The 22,801-nt window shown below is 40.2% G+C and overlaps 1 protein-coding gene across 1 annotated transcript in view; it reads right to left on the bottom strand.

The window, feature by feature from the left end:
• The window catches only part of OCA2 (OCA2 melanosomal transmembrane protein), a gene marked incomplete at its 5' end in the record, with an annotated part of 212,604 nt that overhangs the window by 108,007 nt on the left and 81,796 nt on the right, over positions 1-22,801 (bottom strand). The window contains 1 exon segment of the mRNA NM_214094.2: positions 17,303-17,435. Coding sequence (NP_999259.2) covers positions 17,303-17,435 — 133 coding nt within the window.

Here is a 22,801-nt window from a genome sequence, read left to right as displayed (position 1 = left end):
CCAAGGCAAAAGAAATAAAAACAAAGATAAACAAATGAGACCCAACCAAACTGAAAAGCTTTTGCACAGCAAAGGAAACTATCAGAAAAATGAAAAGATAACCTACAGAATGGTAGAAAATATTTGAAAACTATGCAACTGATGAGGGATATTAATCCAAAATATACAAAGAGTTCAAACAACTCAACGTCCAAAAAAACAAATAATTCAATCAAACAATGGGTGGAAGATCTAAATAGACATTTCTGCAAAGAAGACATCCATATGGCCAATAGGCCCATGAAGAACTATCAACATTTCTAGTTATTAGAGAAACATAAAACCACAATGAGGTTATCACCTCATACTGCTCAGAACAGCAGCCCTCAAAAATTCTACAAATAGGAGTTCCCATTGTGGCGCAATGGGATCAGCAGTGTCTTGGGAGCACTGGGATGCAGGTTTGATCCCTAGCCTGGCACAGTGGGTTAAAGATCTGGCATTGCTGCAGCTGTGGCTTAGGTGACAACTGCAGCTTGGATCTGATCCCTGGCCTGGGAACTTTATATGCCATGGGGTGGCCAAAAAAGAAAAAAAGAATCTACAAATAATAAATTCTGGAGAGGGTATAGAGAAAAAGGGAATCCTCCTACGCTGTTGGTGGGAATGTAAATTGGTGCAGCCACCTGGAGAACAGTATGGAGGTTTCTTGAAAAATTAAAAATAGAGTTACCACATATGATCTAGCAATCACACTTCCGAGCATCTATCTGGAAAAAGCCATAATTCAAAAAGATAAATGCTCCTCAGTGTTCATTGCAGCACTATTTACAATAGCCAAAACATGGAAGCAACCTAAATATCCATCAACAGAAGAATGGGTGAAGAAGATATGGTACATATATACAGTGGAATATTACTCAACCATAAAAAAGCATGAAATAACGCCATTTGCGGCAACATAGAAATTATCAGACTAAGTGAAATCAGTCAGACAGATAGAGAAAGACAATTATTATATGATATCATTTAAATGTGAAATGTGGAATTCCCATCGTGGCTCCATGGTTAACAAACCTGACTAGCATCCATGAGGATGTGGGTTCGATTCCTGGCCTCACTCAGTGGGTTAAGGATCTGAAGTTGCCATGAGCTGTGGTGTAAGTCACAGACATGGCTCAGACCCCACACTGCTGTGGCTTCAGTGTAAGCTGGCAGCTATAGCTCCAATTGGACCCCTAGCCTGGGAACCTCCATATGCCATGGGTGCTGCCCTAAAAAGACAAAAATAAAATAAAATATATGTGAAATGTAAAAAATATATATATATATGAATACAAAACAGAAATAGACTCAAAGACACAGAAAACAAATTTATGACTATCAAAGATGAAAAGGAGGAGGGACAGATAAATTAGGGGTATGGGATTAATAGATATAAACTAGTATGAATAAAATAGATAAGCAACAAGGATTTACTATATAACACAGAGAAAGAACTATATTCAATGTCTTACACTAATCTATAGTGAAAAATAACTTTAAATATGTATACATATATAAAAAATTATAGCTCTTTGCTGTACACACAATACTACAAATCAACTTATACTTCTATTTTAAAATTCTATAGCCATTAAAAGGATAATGAAAAATGATTATGAACAACTTCAGAATATTTCTTATAACAAATGAAATATGACAGACAAATTCCTTTAAAGATGTGAACCACCAGTGATTACTCAAGGATCGATAACCTCAGAGTTTCCAATGTGGCTGAGCAGGTTAAGAATCTAACTAGTATGAATGAGCATATGGGTTTGATCCCTGGCCTCGCTCAGTGGGTTAAGGATCTGGCATTGCTGCAAGCTGTGGCCTAGGTAGGAGATGCAGTTCAGATTCTGCATTGCAGTGTCTGAGGTGTAGGCTGGCAGCTGCAGCTGCAATTCAACCCCTAGCCTGGGAACTTCCATATTCCATGGGTGTGGCTCTTAAAAAAAAAAAAGTATAGATAACCTCAATAGCTAGGTTCTATATTCCCTATATCTATTAAGAAATTTGAATTTAGGGAGGGAGGGAGGAAGTAAGGGAGCCCAAGCCTTTAAACACCCTGGCAAATATTTAAAGGAAAAAGCAGTAGTAATTTTACACCATCTCTCCTAAAAAATTGAAGAGGAGGATACACTTCTATTTTCATCCTTTAAGGGTAGCAAAAAGTAGACTTTATGAGAGAGGAAACTACATACCAATATCCCTAATGTATACAGACATTAAAATTCTATACAAAATACTATGAAGAAATACCATGAGTTGATATTTGGTGACCAAAAGGGAAGACTCTGGTGATTATTTATGCTTTTCAACAAATAAGTCAAATTCACTTCCATTCTAATTGCTTGGCAGGCTGACTTATCTCAGCCCCTGAAACTGGTGGGGCCTGGTGGGATGAGCTGTGTCACTCAGTGGTGGAGGGGGGGCATGTGATTCTCTCTGCAGGATGACCAGCAGCTCAGGGCTCTGAGAGCTACTGATGGGCAAGGTCCTGCCAGCCCATAGTAGGCATGAGGCCGAAGTGAGCAAGTGGCATAAGATTTCAGGGTTAATTTTTGACTATAGCATAACAAAGCCTAATCTGGCAGATGCTCAGGATACCAGCAACAACCTGCTGAACCCCAATCTCTGGGGTAGGGCTTGAGGATCTGTAGTTACACCAAGCACCCCCCAAATAAGAGATCCCTACACCTAACAGTGGCTCAGAGTGACTGCTCTGTCTCTGCAAAGTCTTCTATGTGCTTATTTACAGCCAGTCTTGGCACTGCCATAGGGTTTCAGCATTATCCAGGCCCCAAATATTACTCTCACTTCCTCTCTGTTCCTTACTCAGGAAGCATGGAAGAGTTGATTATACAGATTTTTTTTCTTTTCTTTTTTTTTTTTGTCTTTTCTAGGGCCACACCCATGTCATATGGAGATATGGCTAAGGGTCCAATAGGAGCTGTACCTGCCAGCCTACGCCAGAGCCACAGCAACGTGGGATCCAAGCTGCATCTGCGACCTACACCACAGGTCATGGCAATGCTGGATCCTTAGCCCACTGAGCAAGGCCAGGGATTGAACTCACAACCTCATGGTTCCTAGTCAGATTCGTTAACCACTGAGCCACAACAGGAACTCCCAGATTTGTTTTCTGGACTTCCAAATCTGTATATTCAAATTCATCTCAAGACTCTCCAGAAAAGCTTATTCACAGTATGGATTTCCTGAGGGTGGGCCTGGTAATCTGTATATATAACAGCTGTTCCCAAGTCATTCTGATTACCAGGGAGGTTGAGGGAGGCTGGGGAGAGGTGCAGCTGAGTCCACATAAAATTAAAGAGACAGATTAGCCGTTGTGACTGATCATAGTCTCCCTAGCTCTCCACTGGTGTAATGGTTTCCATCAGAAAACTAAACCTAAATATTGTTAACCCACTTTACATATACTAGTTGATGATAAAACATTCTGAACACCTCTAACTGGTTGTGATGCATTGAATTGCATCCTCCAAAAATTCATAAGTTGAAGTCCCAATGCCCATTACCTCACTATGTAAACTTATATAAAAATAGATTGGTACAGCCACTACGGAGAACAGTACGGACGTTCCTTTAAAAACTAAAAACAAAACTACCATACGATCTGGCAGTCCCACTCCTGGCACATATTGGGAGAAAACCGAATTCAAAAAGCTACGTGTACCCCAATGTTAACTGCAGCACTATTCATAATATCCAAGACATGGAAGCAACTTAAATGTACAAAGAATATGTGGTCCATATATAAAATGGAATAATACCCAGCCGTAAAGAACAATGAAATAATGCCATCTGCAACAACATGGATGATCTAGAGATTATCATACTATGTGAAGTAAGTTAGAGAGAGAAAGACAAATATCACATGGTATTACTTATAGGAGGAATCTATAAAAATGATATGAATGAACTTATTTACAAAACAAAAATAGACTCACAGATTTGAAAACAAACATGATTACCAAAGGGGAAAGGGGGGGAGGAGGGATAAATCAGGAGTCTGGAATTAACATACACACACTACTATATATAAAATAGATAACTAGATTTGGGAAACCAATACATATACCACGATACAAACTTACAATTAAAACACATTTTTATATGGTGTATATTTTAAAAAAATAGATAACTAGCAAGGACCTACTGTATATCACAGGGAATTCTACTAAATATTCTGTAGTTATCTATATGGGAAAAGAATCTTAAAAATAATAGTTGTGTATATGTGTAACTGAATCATTTTGTTGTACACCTGCTGAAACTAACACAACATTGTAAGTCAACTATACTCCAAAATAAAATAAAAAAAAATTGTTTTAATTTAAGAAAATAGGAGGAGGCAAGATGGCGAAAGAGTAGGGGGACATGCTTGCCCTCTCCCACAAACACAACAAAAAAAACCCACATCTACATGTTAAACAACTCGCATAGAACAGCAACTAAATGCTGGCAGAAGAACTTAAACCTCTAATTATGGCAAGATTCTCATGACATAACTGGGTAAAACAAGAGAAAAGAGGAGAGTGAGAGAAGGGGAATCAGGACCAGACTGGCGCTCCCGAAAGGGAACTGTGAAGGAGAAAGGGAACACACACCCTGGAAAGTCACCTAATCCACAGAAAGATCAACCAAGTTGGAGGGATCCCCAGACGCCGAGAAGAGTGCAGCAGTAGGTCTGAGATCTGAAAAGCAGAGTGAGAGCTGAACAGATCACCTGAACTAACAGTCACCAAAAACAGACACTCAGGTGGGGGCTGGGCACCAAGACCTCTGCTCCAGAGGTTAGTTCTGGGGAGCAGGCTGGGGTTGGAGGTGTGGAGACAGCCTGAGGGATTAGGAAGCGGTGCCTCATGGATGGAGGGAGCAATACGCTAACAGCGGGGAGTAGAATGCCACAACAGAGGGAAGCTGGGAGAAGAGCTGGACCCGAGGAGAGACAAGGCATTAGTGTTGGGGAGGGGAGAGGAGGAGGGGTGGGCTGCCACAGAATACTCCTTGGGCTCCAGCAAGCATGCTTGCCTATCAGCTAGCAGAAAGCAGTGCTTCCCAGTGCATCACTCTCCCCCTACCCCAAGCACGCCTGACCTGAGGCCATTTGGCATCCCAGAAGGCTGGCCTCACCACTCTCGGAAAGCCAACCACCTCCAGGGCTCTCCCTGCCCTGGCCTGCTCACCCTCTGGGGGGGCGGCTACACTCCCGAAGAGCAGTGCCCAGGACCGCCCACCCCCAGGAAGAGCTCCACAGCCCAGAAACACCAGGGCAAGACCTGCCTGAGCACAGGAAGTCTGCCTCCATCGCAGGGTGGTCCTGCCAGTTCCAGCTGCCCAGGGGAAGCGCTTCTTGGTCTCTCAGTGGCCTGGCTAGCCGCTCCCACCCTTGGGAGGCACTGCACTCCCACTGAGCAGCTGCTCAGCACTGCCTAACCCCTGGAAGAGCTCCATGGCCCAGAAGCACCAGGGCAAGCCCTGCCTGGCCACGAGAAGTGTGCTTCCATCGTGGTGCAGTCCTGCCAGTTCTGCCTGCCCTTGGGAAGTGCTCCTTTGCTTCAGAGTGACCCTGGTAGCCCTGCCCACCCTCAGGAAATACCCTGCTGCCTCAAAGAAGACCAGCCAACAGCGCCAGCCCTCGGGAAACATTCCCCAGCAGTGCCAGGGCAAACCCTGCCCGGACACAAGGAGTGTACATACACCACGAAAACGAAAATAACAAGCAAGATGAAGAAGCTCAGAAACCATTCCCAGTTAAACCAACAGGAAAACTCACCTAAAACAGTCAACAATGAAACAGATCTCTGCAGTCAGACACACCTGGAGTTCAAAAGAGAAATAGTGAAAATACTGAAGGAATTAAGAGAAGATATGAACAGTAATGCAGACACCCTCAGAAAGGAACTAGAAAATATAAGGAGGAGCCAAGAAAAACTAGACCATTCATTTGCAGAGATACAAACTGAACTAAGGGCAGTAAAAACCAGAATGAATAATGCAGAAGAACGAATCAGTGATATGGAAGATAGAATAATGGAAATCACCCAATCGAGTCAGCAGACAGAAAACCAAATGAAAAAACAGGAAAGCAATATAAGAGACCTATGGGATAACATAAAGTGGGCCAATCTATGCATAATAGAAAAAGATAAGGGGATGGAAAATATATTTGAAGAAATTATCACTTGAAACTTGCCAAATCTAAAGGATACTGATTTCAAGATACAGGAAGCACAGAGAGCCCCAAACAAGTTGAACCCAAATAGACCCACCCCAAGATACATTATAATAAAAATGACAAAAGTTAGTGATAAAGAGAGGATCCTAAAGGCAGCAAGAGAAAAGCAAAGTGTCACTTATAAGGGAACCCCCATAAGGCTATCAGATGATTTCTGTACAGAAACTCTTCAGGCCAGGAGGAAATGGCCAGAGATATTAAAAGTGCTGAAAGGAAAAAATATGCAACCTGGAATACTCTATCCAGCAAGAATATCATTTAAAATAGAAGGGGAAATAGAATTTTTTTCCAACAAACCAAAGCTAAAAGAATACAGCAATACAAAACCCATTCTAAAAGAAATACTGAAACTGCTTCTCTAAATCAAGAGAAAAAAAAGAGAGAGAGAGGAAGAACTAGGACTGAGGAAACCACAATCAGAGAGCAGTCACTCAAATAAGCCAGCATACAAATCTAATCATGAACATGTTTAAAATAAAATAAAATTAAAAAGAACAAAAAAGAGTCATCAAAATCATAAAATGTGGGCAAGGGAAGCAAGGAAATAAATAGATTTTTTTAAATTTTAGTATGGTAAAGAAGTCTTTGAACCTACAGGATCATCAGGCTAAAACACACAATTATAGGAAGGAGTTAATATACTCAAAAAACAGGGGAAACACAAGTCAAAACCAAACATTACATTCACAAAAAACGAAATGAAAAACACTCAAGCAGAAAATAACTGGAGACCATCCAACCAAAAAAAAAAAAAAAAAGGAAGAATGGAGAATAATAGAATGAACTGGCAAGTGAGGCTTAAAATGGCAATATATAATCATCTATCAATTATCACCTTAAATGTCAATGGACTGAATACTACAATCAAAAGACATAGAGTGGCTGATTAGATAAAAATGCAAAAACTTTCAATATGCTGCCTACAGAAACTCACCTTAGTACAAAGGACACATATAGATTGAAAGTGAGGGGATGGGAAAAAACATTTCATGCCAATGGACATGACAGGAAAGCAGGAGTTGCAATACTCATATCAGACAAAATAGACTTTAAAACGAAGGCCATAAAGAAAGACAATGAAGGACACTATTTAATGATTAAAGGATCCATTCAGGAAGAAGATATTACTATTATCAACATATATGCCCCAAATATAGGAGCACCCAGATACATACAACAAATATTAACAGACATGAAGATAGAATGTGATGGGAATACAATCAAAGTAGGAGACTTTAATACACCACTCACATCAATGGACAGATCCTCTAAACAGAAGAGCAATAGAGCAACAGAGATCCTAAAAGAAACAATAGAAAAGTTAGACTTAATTGACATCTTCAGGACACTGCACCCAAAAAAAGTCAGAATACACATTCTTCTCAAGTGCACTTGGAACATTCTCAAGAACTGATCACATATTGGGGCACAAAGCTAACCTCAATAAATTTAGGAGCATAGAAATTATCTCAAGTATCTTCTCTGACCACAATGCCATGAAACTAGAAATCAACCATGGGAAAAGAAATTAGAAACTAAACAACATGCTACTAAAAAACCAATGGGTAAATGAGGAAATCAAGAAGGAAATTAAAAACTACCTTGACAAAAACAATCATGAAGGCACAACCTCTCAAAATCTATGGGACGCTGCAAAAGCAGTGCTCAGAGGGAAATTCATAGCGATATGGGCCTTTTTCAAAAAAGAAGAAAGATCCCAAATTGACAACTTAACCCACCACCTAAATGAATTAGAAAAAGAGGAACAAAAAAGACCTAAAGTCAGCAGAAGGAAGGAAATGATAAAGATCAAAGAGGAAATCAATCAAATAGAGACTCAAAAAACAATAGAGAAAATTAATAAAACCAAGAGCTGATTCTTTAAAAAGGTAAACAGAATTGACAAACCCCTGGCTAGACTCACTAAGAAGAGGAGAGACAGAACCCAAATAAACAAAATTAGAAATGAAAAAGAAGTCACAACGGATACTGCAGGAATACAAAAAACCATAAGATAATACTGTGAACAACTATATGCCAACAAATTTGACAACCTAGAAGGAATGGACAACTTTCTAGAATCTTACAGCCTGCCAAAACTGAATCAAAAAGAAACAGACCAACTGAACAGACCGATCACTAGAAATGAAATTGAATGCATCATAAAAACACTCCCTACAAATAAAAGCCCAGGACCAGACGGCTTCAGAGGCGAATTCTACCAAACATACAAAGAGGATCTGGTGCCCATCCTCCTTAAACTCTTTCAAAAGGTTGAGGAAGAAGGAACACTTCCAAAGACATTCTATGATGCCACCATCACCCTCATTCCAAAACCAGACAAAGGTACCACCAAAAAAGAAAACTATCGGCCAATATCTTTGACGAATATAAGATGCAAAAATTCTCAACAAAATTTTAGCCAATCTAATCCAACAACATATCAAAAAGATCATACATCATGACCAGGTAGGGTTCATCCCAGGTTCACAAGGATGGTTCAATATACACAAATCAATCAACGTCATACACCATATTAACAAAAGAAAAGTCCTAAATCACAGATCATCTCAATAGATGCAGAAAAAGCATCTGACAAAGTCCAACAGCCATTCATAATCAAAACTCTCACCAAAGTGTGTATAGAGGGAGCATTCCTGAACATAATCAAAGCCATTTATGATTAAACCCATAGCAAAGATAATACTCAATGGGGAAAAACTGAAAGCCTTCTCACTCAAATCTGGAACAAGACAGGGATGCCCACTTTCACCACTGCTCTTCAACACAGTTTGGAAGTCCTAGCCACAGCAGTTAGACAAACAAAAAATAAATAAATAAAAGGCATCCAAATAGGAAGAGAAGACATAACACTGTCACTGTATGCAGATGACATGATACTGTACATAGAAAACCCTAAGCACTCAACCCAAAAACTACTTGAACTGATTAATAATTCAGCAAAGTAGCAGGATAGAAGATTAACATTCAGAAATCAGTCACATTTCTATATACCAACAATGAAATATTAGAAAAGGAATACAAAAATACAATACCTTTTAAAATTGCACCTCACAAAATCAAATACCTGGGAATACACCTGACCAAGGAGGTAAAGCACTTATATGCCAAGAACTATAAAACATTAATCAAGGAAATTAAAGAAGATGTAGTGAAAGAGAAAGATATTCCATGTTCATGGGTTGGAAAAATCAATACTGTAAAAATGGCCATACTACCCAAAGCAACCTACAGATCCAATGCAATCCCTATCAAATTACCCATGACATTTTCCTCAGAACTAGAACAAACAATCCAAACATTTATATGGAACCACAAAAGACCCAGAATTGCCAAAGCAGTCCTGAGAAACAAAAACCAAGCAGGGGCATAACTTTCCCAGACTTCAAGCAATATTACAAAGCCACAGTCATCAAAACAGTGTAGTACTGGTACCAAAACAGACATACGGATCAATGGAACAGAACAGAGAACCCGGAAATAAACCCAGACATCTGTGGTCAATTAATCTTTGACAAAGGAGGCAAGAGCACAAAATGGGAAAAAGACAGTCTATTCAGCAAGAATTGCTGGGAAACCTGGACAGCTGCATGCAAATCAGTGAAACTGGAACATACCCTCACACCATGCACAAAAATAAACTCAAAATGGCTGAAAGACTTAAATATAAGACAAGACCATCAAACTCCTAGAAGAGAACACAGGCAAAACACTCTCTGACATCAACATCATGAATATTTTCTCAGGTCAGTCTCCCAAAGAAATAGAAATAAGAGCAGAAATAAACCAATGGGACCTAATCAAACTGATAAGCTTTTGCACAGCAAAGGAAACCCAAAAGAAAACAAAAACACAACTTATAGAATGGGAGAAAATAGTTTCAAATGATGCAACAGGCAAGGGCTTAATTGCTAGGATTTACAAACAACTTATACAACTCAATGGCAAAAAAGCCAACAACCCAATGGAAAAATGGTCAAAAGACCTGAATAGACTGTTCTCCAAGGAAGATATACAGATGGCCAACAAGCACATGAAAAAATGCTCAACATCACTGATTATTAGAGAAATGCAAATCAAAACTACCATGAGATACCACCTCACACCACTCAGAATGGCCATCATTACTAAGTCCAAAAATAGCAAGTGCTGGAGGGGTTGTGGAGAAAAAGGAACCCTCCTCCATTGTTGGTGGGAATGTAAGCTGGTACAGCCAGTATGGAGAACAGTTTGGAAATACCTTAGAAATCTATACATAGAACTACCACATGACCCAGCAATCCCACTCTTGGGCATATATCTGAACAAAACTTTCCTTAAAAGAGACACATGTACCCGCATGTTCATTGCAGCCCTATTCACAATATCCAAGACTTGGAAACAACCCAAATGTCCATCGACAGATGATTGGATTAGGAAGATGTGGTATACATACACAATGGGATACTACTCAGCCATCAAAAAGAACAAAATAATGCCATTTGCAGCAACATGGATGGAACTAGAGACTCTCACTCATACCGAGTGAAGTAAGTCAGAAAGAGAAAGACAAATACCATATGATATCACATATCTGGAACCTAATATATGGCACAAATGAACGTTTCCACAGAAAAGACTTGGAGAATGGACTTGCGGCTCCCCAGGGGGAGAGGGAGGGAGTGGGAGGGATCAGGAGCTTGGGGGTTAATAGATGCAAACTATTGCTCTTGGAATGGATTTTACAATGAGATCCTGCTGTGTAACATTGAGAACTATGTCTAGACACTTACATCGCAACATGACAATGCGAGGAAAAATTATGTATACACGTATGTGTAACTAGGTCTCCATGCTGTACAGTGGGAAAAAAAAATTTAAAAAAAGAAAATAGGGTCACTGCAGATGAAGTCAGAGATAGCTCCAAAATCCATGATGACTGGTGTCCTATTTTTTCATCTTTTTAGGGCTGTATGTGTAGCATATGGAAGTTCCCAGGCTAGGGGTTGAATCAGAGCTGCAGTTGCCAGCCTGTACCACAGCCATAGCAACGTGGGATTCAAGCCACATCTGCAACCTATGCCACAGCTCACGGCGACGCTGGATCCTTAACCCACTTAGTGGGGCCAGGAATTGAACCCATGGATACTAGTTGGGTTTGTTACTGCTGAGCCACAATGGGAACTCCCTGGTGTCCTTATAACTGAGGAAATGTGGACACAAACACACACACACAGGAGGAACAACATATGAACATGAATATGGCCATCTAAGAGACAAGGAGAAAGGCCTGGAACAGATCCTTCCACACAGCCAACCATCCATGATTCTGAATGTCCAGCCTCCAGAACTGTGAGGGGTAAAGTGACCTATTGTGGTTTATTAAACCATCTTAACTTTTGTAGAAAATAACATCTGTTGTTTAAGCCACTCGGTCTGTGGTACTTTGTTACTAGCAAATTGATAAACTGATCAATGAGAACAGTGGATCCAGATATCCTCCTGCAAGAACTATCTGTTTTTTTAAAAAAGCAAACATTAATTTTTTCTTCAAAACGTAGAAGTAATGGGATCATCTGTAGTTGTCTCCTCCATTTAAAGCTGTAAAAGAATTTGGGAGTCTTTTTCTCAAGAAAGGAACATGCGCTGCTCTGTAGACCACCAGGATGAAGAATTATCAATGCTATCAAGAAAACACATTCTTCCTAAACAAAGTAAAATATGCTACCTGGCAGGAATGTTCCATGGCCCTATTCCAGAAGGACCATGCCATTTGGCCCCCAGCATCTGTGTCTGTGGCCCCCTTTCCTTCAAGCTCCACACACTGGGCTTAACCCCTCCTCCAGTTTGGGGCCTCCTTGGTGAGGCCCATGCCCACGCCCCATGAGCAGCTGAGCACAGGAAGCTGCCAACTGGTCTTGCACCTACATCACCTTCACTCAGAGCTGGGCCAAGAGACTGCCCACGGACTTCCTCTTGCTTGACTGCATTTAAAGTATAATTTTTATACCCACAAGTGCATTCCAATTTCTTGTACAGTCAATAAGTATAGCCTAACATTAAAAGATGCTCAGTTATAATTATTAAAGAAATGCGAATCAAGAGTTTGATCAAGATGGCAGAGGAGTAAGACGTCATACTCACCTTCTCCCACAAACACATCAAAAAAACACATCTACATGTAAAATGACTCACAGAGAGCATCTACTGAATGCTGGCAGAAGAACTTAAACCTCCAGAAAGGGCAAGAAACCCTTGACATAACTGTGCAGAACAAAAGAAAAAGAGAGAGAGAAAAGGAACCAGGACAGGACTAGCACTCCTGAGAGGGGGCTATAAAAGAGAAAAGGAACCCAAACCCTGGGAAGCCACCTAACCAACTGGGAGATCAGCCAAGATAGAGGGACCTCAAAGCTGCTGAGAAAAGCGCAGCAGCTGGACTGAGGAGGGCAAAGTAGAGAGTGCTGCACAGATCAACTACACCACCGGCCTGGACATCCACAGCCAGAGACACTCAGGCGGGGGCTGGGCTTTGAGACTCAGGCTCTGGAGGTGACTTTCAGATGGTGGTTGGAGAGGATAGGATGAAAGTGTTGAATACTGTGAAGCCCAACACAATCCACTTTCGTGAACTCTATGGCAGCATTCTACAGGAGAACCCCCAAGTGGTGTATAAAATCCAGCAAGGCAGCCTGGAGATAGATAAAAGCCCAGAAGTTCAATTCACTCAGCTACTGACATTGCCTAAAACCTTACAGCAGCAAATAAATCATATTACGGACCTTTCTGGAAAAACAGAGATGTGGAATAAACCTTATTACAAGTTGCTCATGATCCCGACTGCGGAGACGTGGTACGGCTAGTGCTCTCAGCAATCGTGAGAGCTTCCAGCATGACACAGAACGCTAAAGGAATTTTCACTGCTGGCCTGAAGAAGTCAGTGATTTATAGTTCATGAAAACTAAATAAAATGTGGAAAGGATGGCTGAGAAAAACAATCTGAATTTGCTTATTTTTATCTGTGTTATGTGTAGATGAATAAAATGATCCTTTTTGGCAGGGAAAAAAAAAAAGGAAATGCGAATCAAAACCACAATGAGGAGTTCCTGTCCTGGCTCAGTGGTTAACAAACCTGCCTAGTATCCATGAGGATGCAGGTTCGATCCCTGGCCTTGCTCAGTGGGTTAAGGATCCAGCATTGGTGTGAGCTGTGCTGTGGGTCAAAGATGTGACTCAGATCCTGCATTTCTATGGCTGTGGCTGTGGCCAGCAGCTACAGCTCCGATTTGACCCCTTGCCTGGGAGCCTCCATATGCCATGAGAGCAGCCCTAAAAAGACAAAATAAAGAAAACAAAACAAAAAAAACCACTACAATGAGGTACCACCTCACATTAGACAGAATGGCCATGATTAAAAACTCTACAAATAAACACACCCTAACACCATGCACAAAAATAAACTCAAAATGGCTTAAAGACTTAAACATAAGACAAGATACCATCAAACTCCTAGAAAAGAACACAGGCAAAAAATTCTCTGACATCAACCTTACAAATGTTTTCTTAGGTCAGACTCTCAAGGCAACAGAAATAAAAGCAAAAACAAACCAGTAGGACATAATTAAACCGACAAGCATTTGCACAGCAAAGGAAACCAAAAAGAAAACAAAAAGACAACTTACAGAATGGGAGAAAACAGTTTCAAACAATGCAACTGACAAGGGCTTAATCTCTAAAACAACTTATACAACTCAACAGCAAAAAAAAACGCAACCACCCAATTGAAAAATGGGCAAAAGACCTGAACAGATATTTCTTCAAAGAAGATATATAGAAGGCCAACAGGTACGTGAAAAAATGCTTGACATCACTAATTATTAGAGAAATGCAAATCAAAACTACTATGAGGTACCACCTCACACCTGTCGGAATGGCCAAGATTAACAAGTCAACAAATAACAAATGCTGGAGAAGGTGTAGAGAAAAGGGTACCCTCCTACACTGTTGGTGGAAATATAAATTGGTACAAGCACTATGGAAAACAGTATGGAGGTACCTCAGAAAATTAAATATAGAACAACCACATGACCCAGCAATCCCACTCTTGGGCATATATCCAGATAAAACTTCCCTTGAAAAAGACACACACACCCATATGTTCACTGCAGCACTATTCACAATAGCCAAGACATGGAAACAACCTAAATGTCCATCAACAGATGAATCAATTAAGATGGAATGGAATGGAATGCTACTCAGCCATAAAAAGAACAAAATAACGCCATGTGCAGCAACATGGATAGAATTAGATACTATCATACTAGGTGAAGTAAATCAGAAAGGGAAAGACAAATACTTCTATCTGGAATGTAATGTATGTCACAAATGGACCTTTCCACAGAAAAGAAACTCATGGACTTGGAGAACAGACTTATGGTTGTCAAGGGGGAGGGAGTGGGATAGACTGGGAGTCTGGGGTTAATAGATGCAAACTATTGCCTTTGGAATAGATAAGCAATGAGATCCTGCTGTACAGCACTGGGAACTGTATCTAGTCACTTATGATGGAACATGATGGAGGATAATGTGAGAAAATGAATGTACAGATATGTATGACTGGGTCACTTTGCTGTACAGTTGAAACTGACAGAATACTGTAAATCAACCATAATGGAAAATATAAAAGTCACTTAAATTTTTTTCAAAAAGTCTACAAATAACAAATGCTAGAAAGGGTGTGGAGAAAAGGGAATCCTCCTATGCTGCTGGTGGGAACGTAAATTGGAAAACATATGTAAAACAGTATGGAGGCTCCTTAAAAAACTAAAAATAGAAATACCATATGATCCAGCAATCCCACTCTTGGGTATATATCCAGAGAAAAGTATGATTTGAAAAGATACATGCACCCCAGTTTTCACTGCAGCACTATTTACAAAGCTCAGACATGGAAACAACCTAAATGTCCATCAACAGAGGAATGGATAAAGAAGATTTGTGTGTGTGTGTGCGTGTGTCTACACAAATACACAATGGAATACTCCACAGCCATAAAAAAAAATGAAACAATGCCATTTGCAGCAACATGGATGGACCTAGAGATTATCACACTAAATGAAGTAAATCAAACAGAGAAAGACAAATACCATGTTATCACTTACACGTGGAATCTAAAATATGACACAAATGAACATATCTACAAAATAGAAACAGATTAAAAAAAATAGAGAACAGATTTGTGGTTTTCAAGGGGAGTGGATTGGGAATTTGGGATTAACAGATTGAACTATTACATATAGAATGGATGAGAAATAAAGCACTACTATATAACACAGGGAATTATATTCAATAACCAGTGATAAACCATACTGGAAAAGAATACAAAAAAGAATACGTAGATATATATGTATATATGTATAACTGAATTACTTTGTTGTACAGTAGAAAGTAACACATCAACTATACTTCAAGAAAATAAACCAATATTGTCTAGAATAGAAATTTCTGCATATCATCCCATTTCTTTGGTAGAGGTGGGCAACTACATTCTACTAGGAACAAGCATGTTTTACAGATATAACTCTTGAGAAAGTATATGAGATGTTTCTCTAACTAGAACAAAAATAGTCAAATTCTGAATACAAAAGCCACATTGGAAAGAAAGGCAGATCACTGTCTGATAAGCAGGAGGGAGGGCTGGTGAAAACACATTAGATCCCCAGCTATTTGTATGTAAATGAGACTGGGTTATCTTCCCCCCCCCCCCCCTTTTTGGAGGCCTATGGAAGTTCCCAGGCTAAGGGAAGAGGAGGAGCTGCAGCTGCTGGCCTACACCACAGCCACAGCAACGCTGGAATCTTAACCCACTGAGCAAGGCCAGGATTGAACCCCCATCCTCATGGATTCTAATCAGGTTCATTACCACTGAGCCATGACGGGAATTCCCTGGGTTATCTTAATAAAGATAAAACCAGAAGTTGCAGGATGGTGGAATAACACAGGATGAGAAAGGTAGACATACAAGCCACGAGCTCTGTAAGGACACCTGTGAACTACTTCATCTGAAACCACAGGGGAAGAAATGCACCTTCATCACTGTGTTCCTAGATGTGCCCTATTATCAGGGCAAAGTGCACAATGTGCCACAGAGGGCCTAGAGGAGAAGAGGCTGGCTTTCCCGTAATAATCATGTACTAAAATTTTTAAAGTGAGGAAATTGGAAAGCCTCAGATGGCCACAGGCCCTCTTCCTCCTGCCTCTGCCTCACCAATATGACCTTGATTGACACAATATTTTACCCCCTGCGCTGGATTATATGTTGCCATTTTCATCATCACATTTAGTCTCAAACTAGACGTATTAGAACTCTACAGTCTATAGACTATGTTATTTGTATTTATATGCTATTTGTGTACACCCATGGCTTAACACTGTCATGACATGCAAATTGCATACAATGGTCATTCCTTCCCACATTTCACCACTTTCGCTCTACAGAAAACTTGGAGTTCCCATTGTGGCTCAGTGGTAACAAACCCAACTAGTATCCATGGGGATGTGGGTTCAATTCCTGGCCTCACTCAATGGGTTAAGGATCCAGCGTTGCTGTGAGCTGTAGTGTAGGTAGCAGATGTGGCTCAGATCTGCTTTTCTGTGGCTGTGGTGAAGGCTGGCTGATTTGACCCCTAGCCTGGGAACTTTCATATGCCACAGGTGCAGCCCTAAAAAGATGAAAGAAAGAAAAGAAAAGAGAAGAGAAAAGAGAAAAGAAAAGAAAACAAAAGAAAAGAAAAAAGGAAACTAAGGAGGCACAGCTCATGGATTTACAGCTCCTGAAAGCACACTATGTGCTAGGAGGCCAATTGGGACACACTGAGTGTGCAGCATCCCAATGACTGACACTTCCCTGATGTTCTACATGTGGTTAACCTCCTGCCTTTTGGGGGCAACATCCCCCAGAAAAAAAGAGTATTATAATAGTAAATGCTGAGGCTGTTATGAGCAGGTGCTTCTACTCACCAACAATCTCACTGGGTTCCTTGTTATAAAGCTTTCTGTTCCAGTAAAGGAGTCTGAGGAGTGGAAAGGAGAACAAGAGAACAAAGCAAATCCCAGCAAACATGTGGGCGGTGAAGCCAGCGAAGTCCAGGCCCTAGAAACAGGAAAGGAGATGTGAGACCACAGATGGGCCTTCCTTCTGCACAGGTGTAGGCCACAGCAGGGTCCAGGGAGGGTGAACTTGAGGGCTGTGGACACAGTGCAAAGCCCACAGAACAGAACTCCTCACCATGATTTTGAAAATATTCTTGATTTGTTTCTTTTGCACTGAAAAACCAATGCTTACCTGAATGACAAGCAACCTTAAGAGGAAACAAAAACAGGTCATCACATCACAAAAACAGGTCAATCGCAAACTCTGTTGGGTCTACCTTCGCCACTGGACTGACACGTCCCCCAGGATCCAGTGAAACAGGACTGAGAGGGACAAAAACATAAAACTCTGAGACATTATTGGCCCATCTGAAAGTAAAATAGGTTTTTTAACTATGTCAGTTAAGTTACTACCTTCAATTTGAAAGAGCACAGCCATGCCTGGAAAACAGAGTGCTCCACAGGACTGAGCCCCCTGCCTCAGGGTGTCCTACCCGGCCTCAAAAGCTCCAACAGGAGCCCTCTCCCTCCCGACACTTCCTTAGTCCATCTGTGGGCTATCTACCACAGTCAGCAGCTCAGAACACCTTTATGGTTGGGTGAAATCCCTGTGGGGTTAACTTGTCAGGACATCACTGGTCAGTTTTGTCCTTTCATTTACTCTGTGCTTATACCTTCAGTAAATCCATGCCAGTGCCCCCTGAGCTCCTAGCAGGGCAGATGAGGCTGCTGTCCCCACGAAGTGGACCGTGAGAACCAGCTTCTCAATGGTGAGAACTCCAGGTCTTTTCTGTAGTGTTCATGGACCATTGATGCCACAAATGGGGTCAGAGGCACAATGACAAAGCCATAGGAATGAGGACCATGGGGGTCAGGTGGGTTGGTCACACGGAACATGGGCAGTATGGCCCATGGTGGGGCTCAGGGTGGGGTTCACATGGGGCTAGGGAGAGTAGCTCCCAGGGACATCAGTGATGACCTTGAGAGACCGTGTCCAAAGCAGAGGTCAGGAAAACCACCTTTAAAGGTCTGAGTCAGAAGAAATGATTCCAATTATATTAATAGTTGTTGATTAAAGTTTACTCATTTCCCTCCTCACTTTCAGGAAAGATCTGAAATCATTTAAACATTGCTAAAGATACAACACAACTTAGAAGCCATTTTCAGTATGCTGTGCCAAAATTTAGGCTTGCCAGTGTACCATGTGCTGAAGTTCTTAATCTCTTGCAGTTTTTTGCACATCCAGTGGTTGCCCTTGAAAACAGCATCAGAACAACAAATGGAGTTACGTGAAGTTAATTGTTTGAAGACAGCCATGAGACTTACCAAGAGGTGGGACTCACGTTACACAACTAATGGTCATTTAACAATTCACTGCTTTTCTGATGAATAAGGATATTACTTTGGACTATCTATAAAATGCTCACCTCAAATATCTAGTTTTTTTAAAGGTCTAAGACATTTTAGGGGTCACTGAAAATCATTCACTATCTTCTAAAATCAGAAACAAAACAAAACACCCTTTGAGCCAAAGATGATAGCTTAAAATATAATATGAGTGGATTTTTCTGTCTATGAATTCAGTCATGAAATGTAATTAATTATTTTTTTTTGAAGGGAGGAGCTCATGAAGGCAGAGGTGCTTATATCCTGAGTAATTCTCAGTCCTTTTGGAACATAATGGTACCTCCCCTTTTCAATAGTTTGCTTTATGCTTCTTTGCTTTTACAGGACCTCATCAGCACCTCTTTTCACTAAGGAAGAAATGTGAAGTGGATTTCTGCTTTTATGAAAACTGGTGATTCCTTCTTTGCTTTATGCTATTCTGGCTTCCAAAAGCTCCATTGTTGGATACTGGGGAAAATCTGTAACCATAAAGTTTTGTCCCATCAGAAATGATGGGGCAGTTGAAGAAAAAAAATGAGTAGCAGATTTCAGAAAGAAAAGGATGAAAGGGATCCTGGGAGGGCCTCACAGCAAAATAACACAGTGTTTACTGGAAGTGTGTGCTGCTATGTGCTACTAATGGTGTAATGGGTAGATTTACTAAGAACAATACAGAATGGAAAAATCCATACTGAAAATTTTGAGAAACAACACAGAAATATACACATACACATATATTTTCATAAAAGAGACAAATAACAGAAATTGGCAGCCAAATTCTAAAAACAGTCTAATAAAATACAATAGCCATGCCCTCACCAGAACTACTTTTATACCTATTCTACTGTAAATTGTTTTCCATTAGAAATTTTAAAGTGCTAGCCTTTACATTTATGTCTAAGATCCACATTTGAGTGAGTTTTTTTGATAAAGTGGGAGGTGTGGATTGAAGTTCATTTCTCTGCATATGAGCATCCATTTGTTCCAAGACTATTTGTGGGGGGAAAAAAAGAAAAAGAAAAAAAAATATCCCCTCTCCACTTAGTTGGCTTTGCACCTTTGTCAAAAAACACTTTGTCAGTAGTTCCCATTGTGGCTCAGCAGTTAACGAACCCGACTAGCATCCATGAAGACACGGGTTCGATCCCTGGCCTCACTCAGTGGCTTAAGGATCCGGTGTTGCCATGAGCTGTGGTTGCAGACACAGCTCAGATCCTGAGTTGCAGTGGCTATGGTAAAGGCCATTGGTACAACTCTGATTTGACCCCTAACCTGGGAACTTCCATATGCTGCAGGTGTGGCCCTAAAAAGACAAAAAAAAAGAAAAAAAAATCACTTTGTCAAAAACCATGTGAGGAGGCTTATACCTGAACTCCCTACCCCGTTCCATTTCTCTAGCCACCTAACTTTTTTTTTTTGGTCTTTTATAGGGCTGCACCCTCGGCATATGGAGGTTCCCAGGCTAGGGGTCAAATCAGAGTGGTAGCCCCCCCCCCACTGCTAACGCCACAGCCACAGCAATGCGGGATCGAGCTTTGTTTGAGACCTACACCACAGCTCAGGGCAATGCCAGATCCTTAACCCTCTGCCCACCTAACTTCATGCCAATATCACAACATCTTTGTTATTTTGGTTTTTTAACAAGTTGTGGAATTAGGTAGTACTAGCCCTCACAATTTGTTCTGCACTTTGAGTTGTCTTTGACCATTCTAGATACTCAGAATTTCCGTGTAAATTTTAAAATAATTTTGTCGACTTCAACCACACACACACACACACACACACACACACAAACACCTCCCATGGGTTTGATAGGAACTGCATGAATTTTATACCTCAATCTAGGAGAAATGATAACTTAATGATACTGAATGTTCCGATCTATGACCAAAGTGTATCTCCCCATTTATTTAGATCTTCTTTAATTACTCTCTGCAATATTTTGTAGTTTAATTGCAAATGTTTGGTCAGATTTACCCTATTTTATATATTGATGCTATTGTAAATAGCATTTTTATTTCAATTTCTAATTGTTTATGTTATAATATAGAAAATCGTCAATTTTTCTACACTGATCTTATGCTGTACACTTGTCAAATTTACCTATTATTTCTAGGAGCTTTTTTTTGGTAGATTCCTTCAGATTTTCTACATTGACAGTCATGTTGTATGCAAATAAAGACTTAATTCTTCCTTCCCAATATGGATTCCCTGTATTTCTTTCCTTGCCTTATTATACCAGCTAGCTAGAGCCTCCAGTAAAATGTTGCAGTTAAGTGGTGAGAAAAGCATCTTTGTCTTGTTTCTGATCTAAGGAAAGTATTCAGTTTTTCCCATTTAAGTATGATGCTACCTGTAGGCTTTTTGCACATGCTCCTTATCAGGCTGATGAAGTGCTCCTCTTTTCCTAGTTTATTCAGTGATTCTATCAGTAATGGATGTTGGATTTTGCTAGTTTTTTTCTGCATCTCTGGAGAAGATCATATGTGTTTTCTCATTTAATTTGCTAGTAAATTGCATTGGTTGATTTTTCAAATATTACATCAATCCTCCATTCCTAGGATAAATCCCACTTGGTTCTGATGTATATTCCATTTTACATATTATTAAATTGGATTTACTAATTTTTAAAAATTTACATCTATGCTCATAAGAAATATTTGTCAGTAGCTTTCTTATACTGGCTTTGTCTCATTTAGTTATCAGAGTCTCAAAGAATAAGTTGAGAAGTATTCTCTCCTCTTCGATTTGTTATAAAGCTTTGTGTATAACTGTTTTTTTTTAATAGCTGCAGCTAGGGCATATGGAAGTTCCTGGGCCAGGGGCCAAATCAGAGCTGCAGCTTCAGGCCTATGCCACAGCCACAGCAATGCCAGATACATCTTTGATCTGCCCCACAGCTTGCATCAATGCCAGATCCTTAACCCACTGAGAGAGACCAGGGATAAAACCCACATCCTCATGGATACTAGGTCAGGTTCTTAACCTGCTGAGCCACAACGGGAGTGCCTAGTATGGGTATTAAAGCATTACTTCTTCTTTAACATTTGGTAGAAGTAACCAAAGAAGCCATAGTAGCTCAAGCTTTTTGTTTTGTTTTGTTCTTTGTGGAAAGGTTTTTAACCACAATTTCAATTTAATAGAAATAGGGCTACTTAGGTTATCTAGTTCTTTAGTGAGGTTTGGTACCATGCATATTTCAAGGAAATTCCATTTTTTCGAGGTTGTCAAATTTTTTCGCATAGAGTTGTCATAAACACTCTCTAAGAATGTCTTTAGTGTCTGTATGCTCTGTAGTGATGTAACCTCTTATTCCTGACATTGGTAATTTATGTCGTCTCTCTTATTTTCTTCATCAGTTTGGCCAGAGGTTTGTCAGAATTATCAAAGAACTAGCTTTTGCTTTCATTAATTTTCTCTATTGTTTTTCTGTTCTCCATGCTGCTCTTTTTTGTTTCTCTCTTCTGCTTACTTTTAGTTTAATTTTGCTTTTCTTTATCTAGTTTCTTTGGATTGAAGCTGAGGTGATGGATTTGAGACACTTCTTTTCTAATATTAGTATTTACTGGTATAAATTGCCCTCTAAATACTATTTTAGAGTGTGGATTGTCAAGCAAACTATACTTGAAGGCTGGAATATAGCCATGCCCATTCATTTATGTTTTGTCAGTGGCTGCTTTCCTGTGACAGTGGCAGAGTTGAGTAATTGCAACAGAGACCATAAGGCCTATATGCCTATAATATTATGGCATATAATATTAATTATGAAATTAATTATATGGCTTTTTTGGCCACGCCCACAGCATGTGAAAATCCTCAGGCAAGGGACTGAACCTGTGCAACAGCAGAGGCCCAATCCACTGAAGTGACAAATCCAGAACCTTAACCCACTGTGCCAGAAAAGAACCCCTTATTATATGGCCTTTTAAGAACAAGTTTGCTGGCTTCTACTTGAGAGGAATCCCACAAATTTTGTTTTCA

The sequence above is a fragment of the Sus scrofa genome, chromosome 15 (genome assembly GCF_054392235.1).
Source record: "Sus scrofa isolate SSC_HxYL_T2T_F1_AM1 chromosome 15, Sscrofa_HxYL_maternal_Yorkshire_Landrace_v2.0, whole genome shotgun sequence".
Lineage (NCBI taxonomy): Eukaryota > Metazoa > Chordata > Mammalia > Artiodactyla > Suidae > Sus > Sus scrofa.
This window is presented reverse-complemented; position numbering and strand designations above follow the sequence as displayed.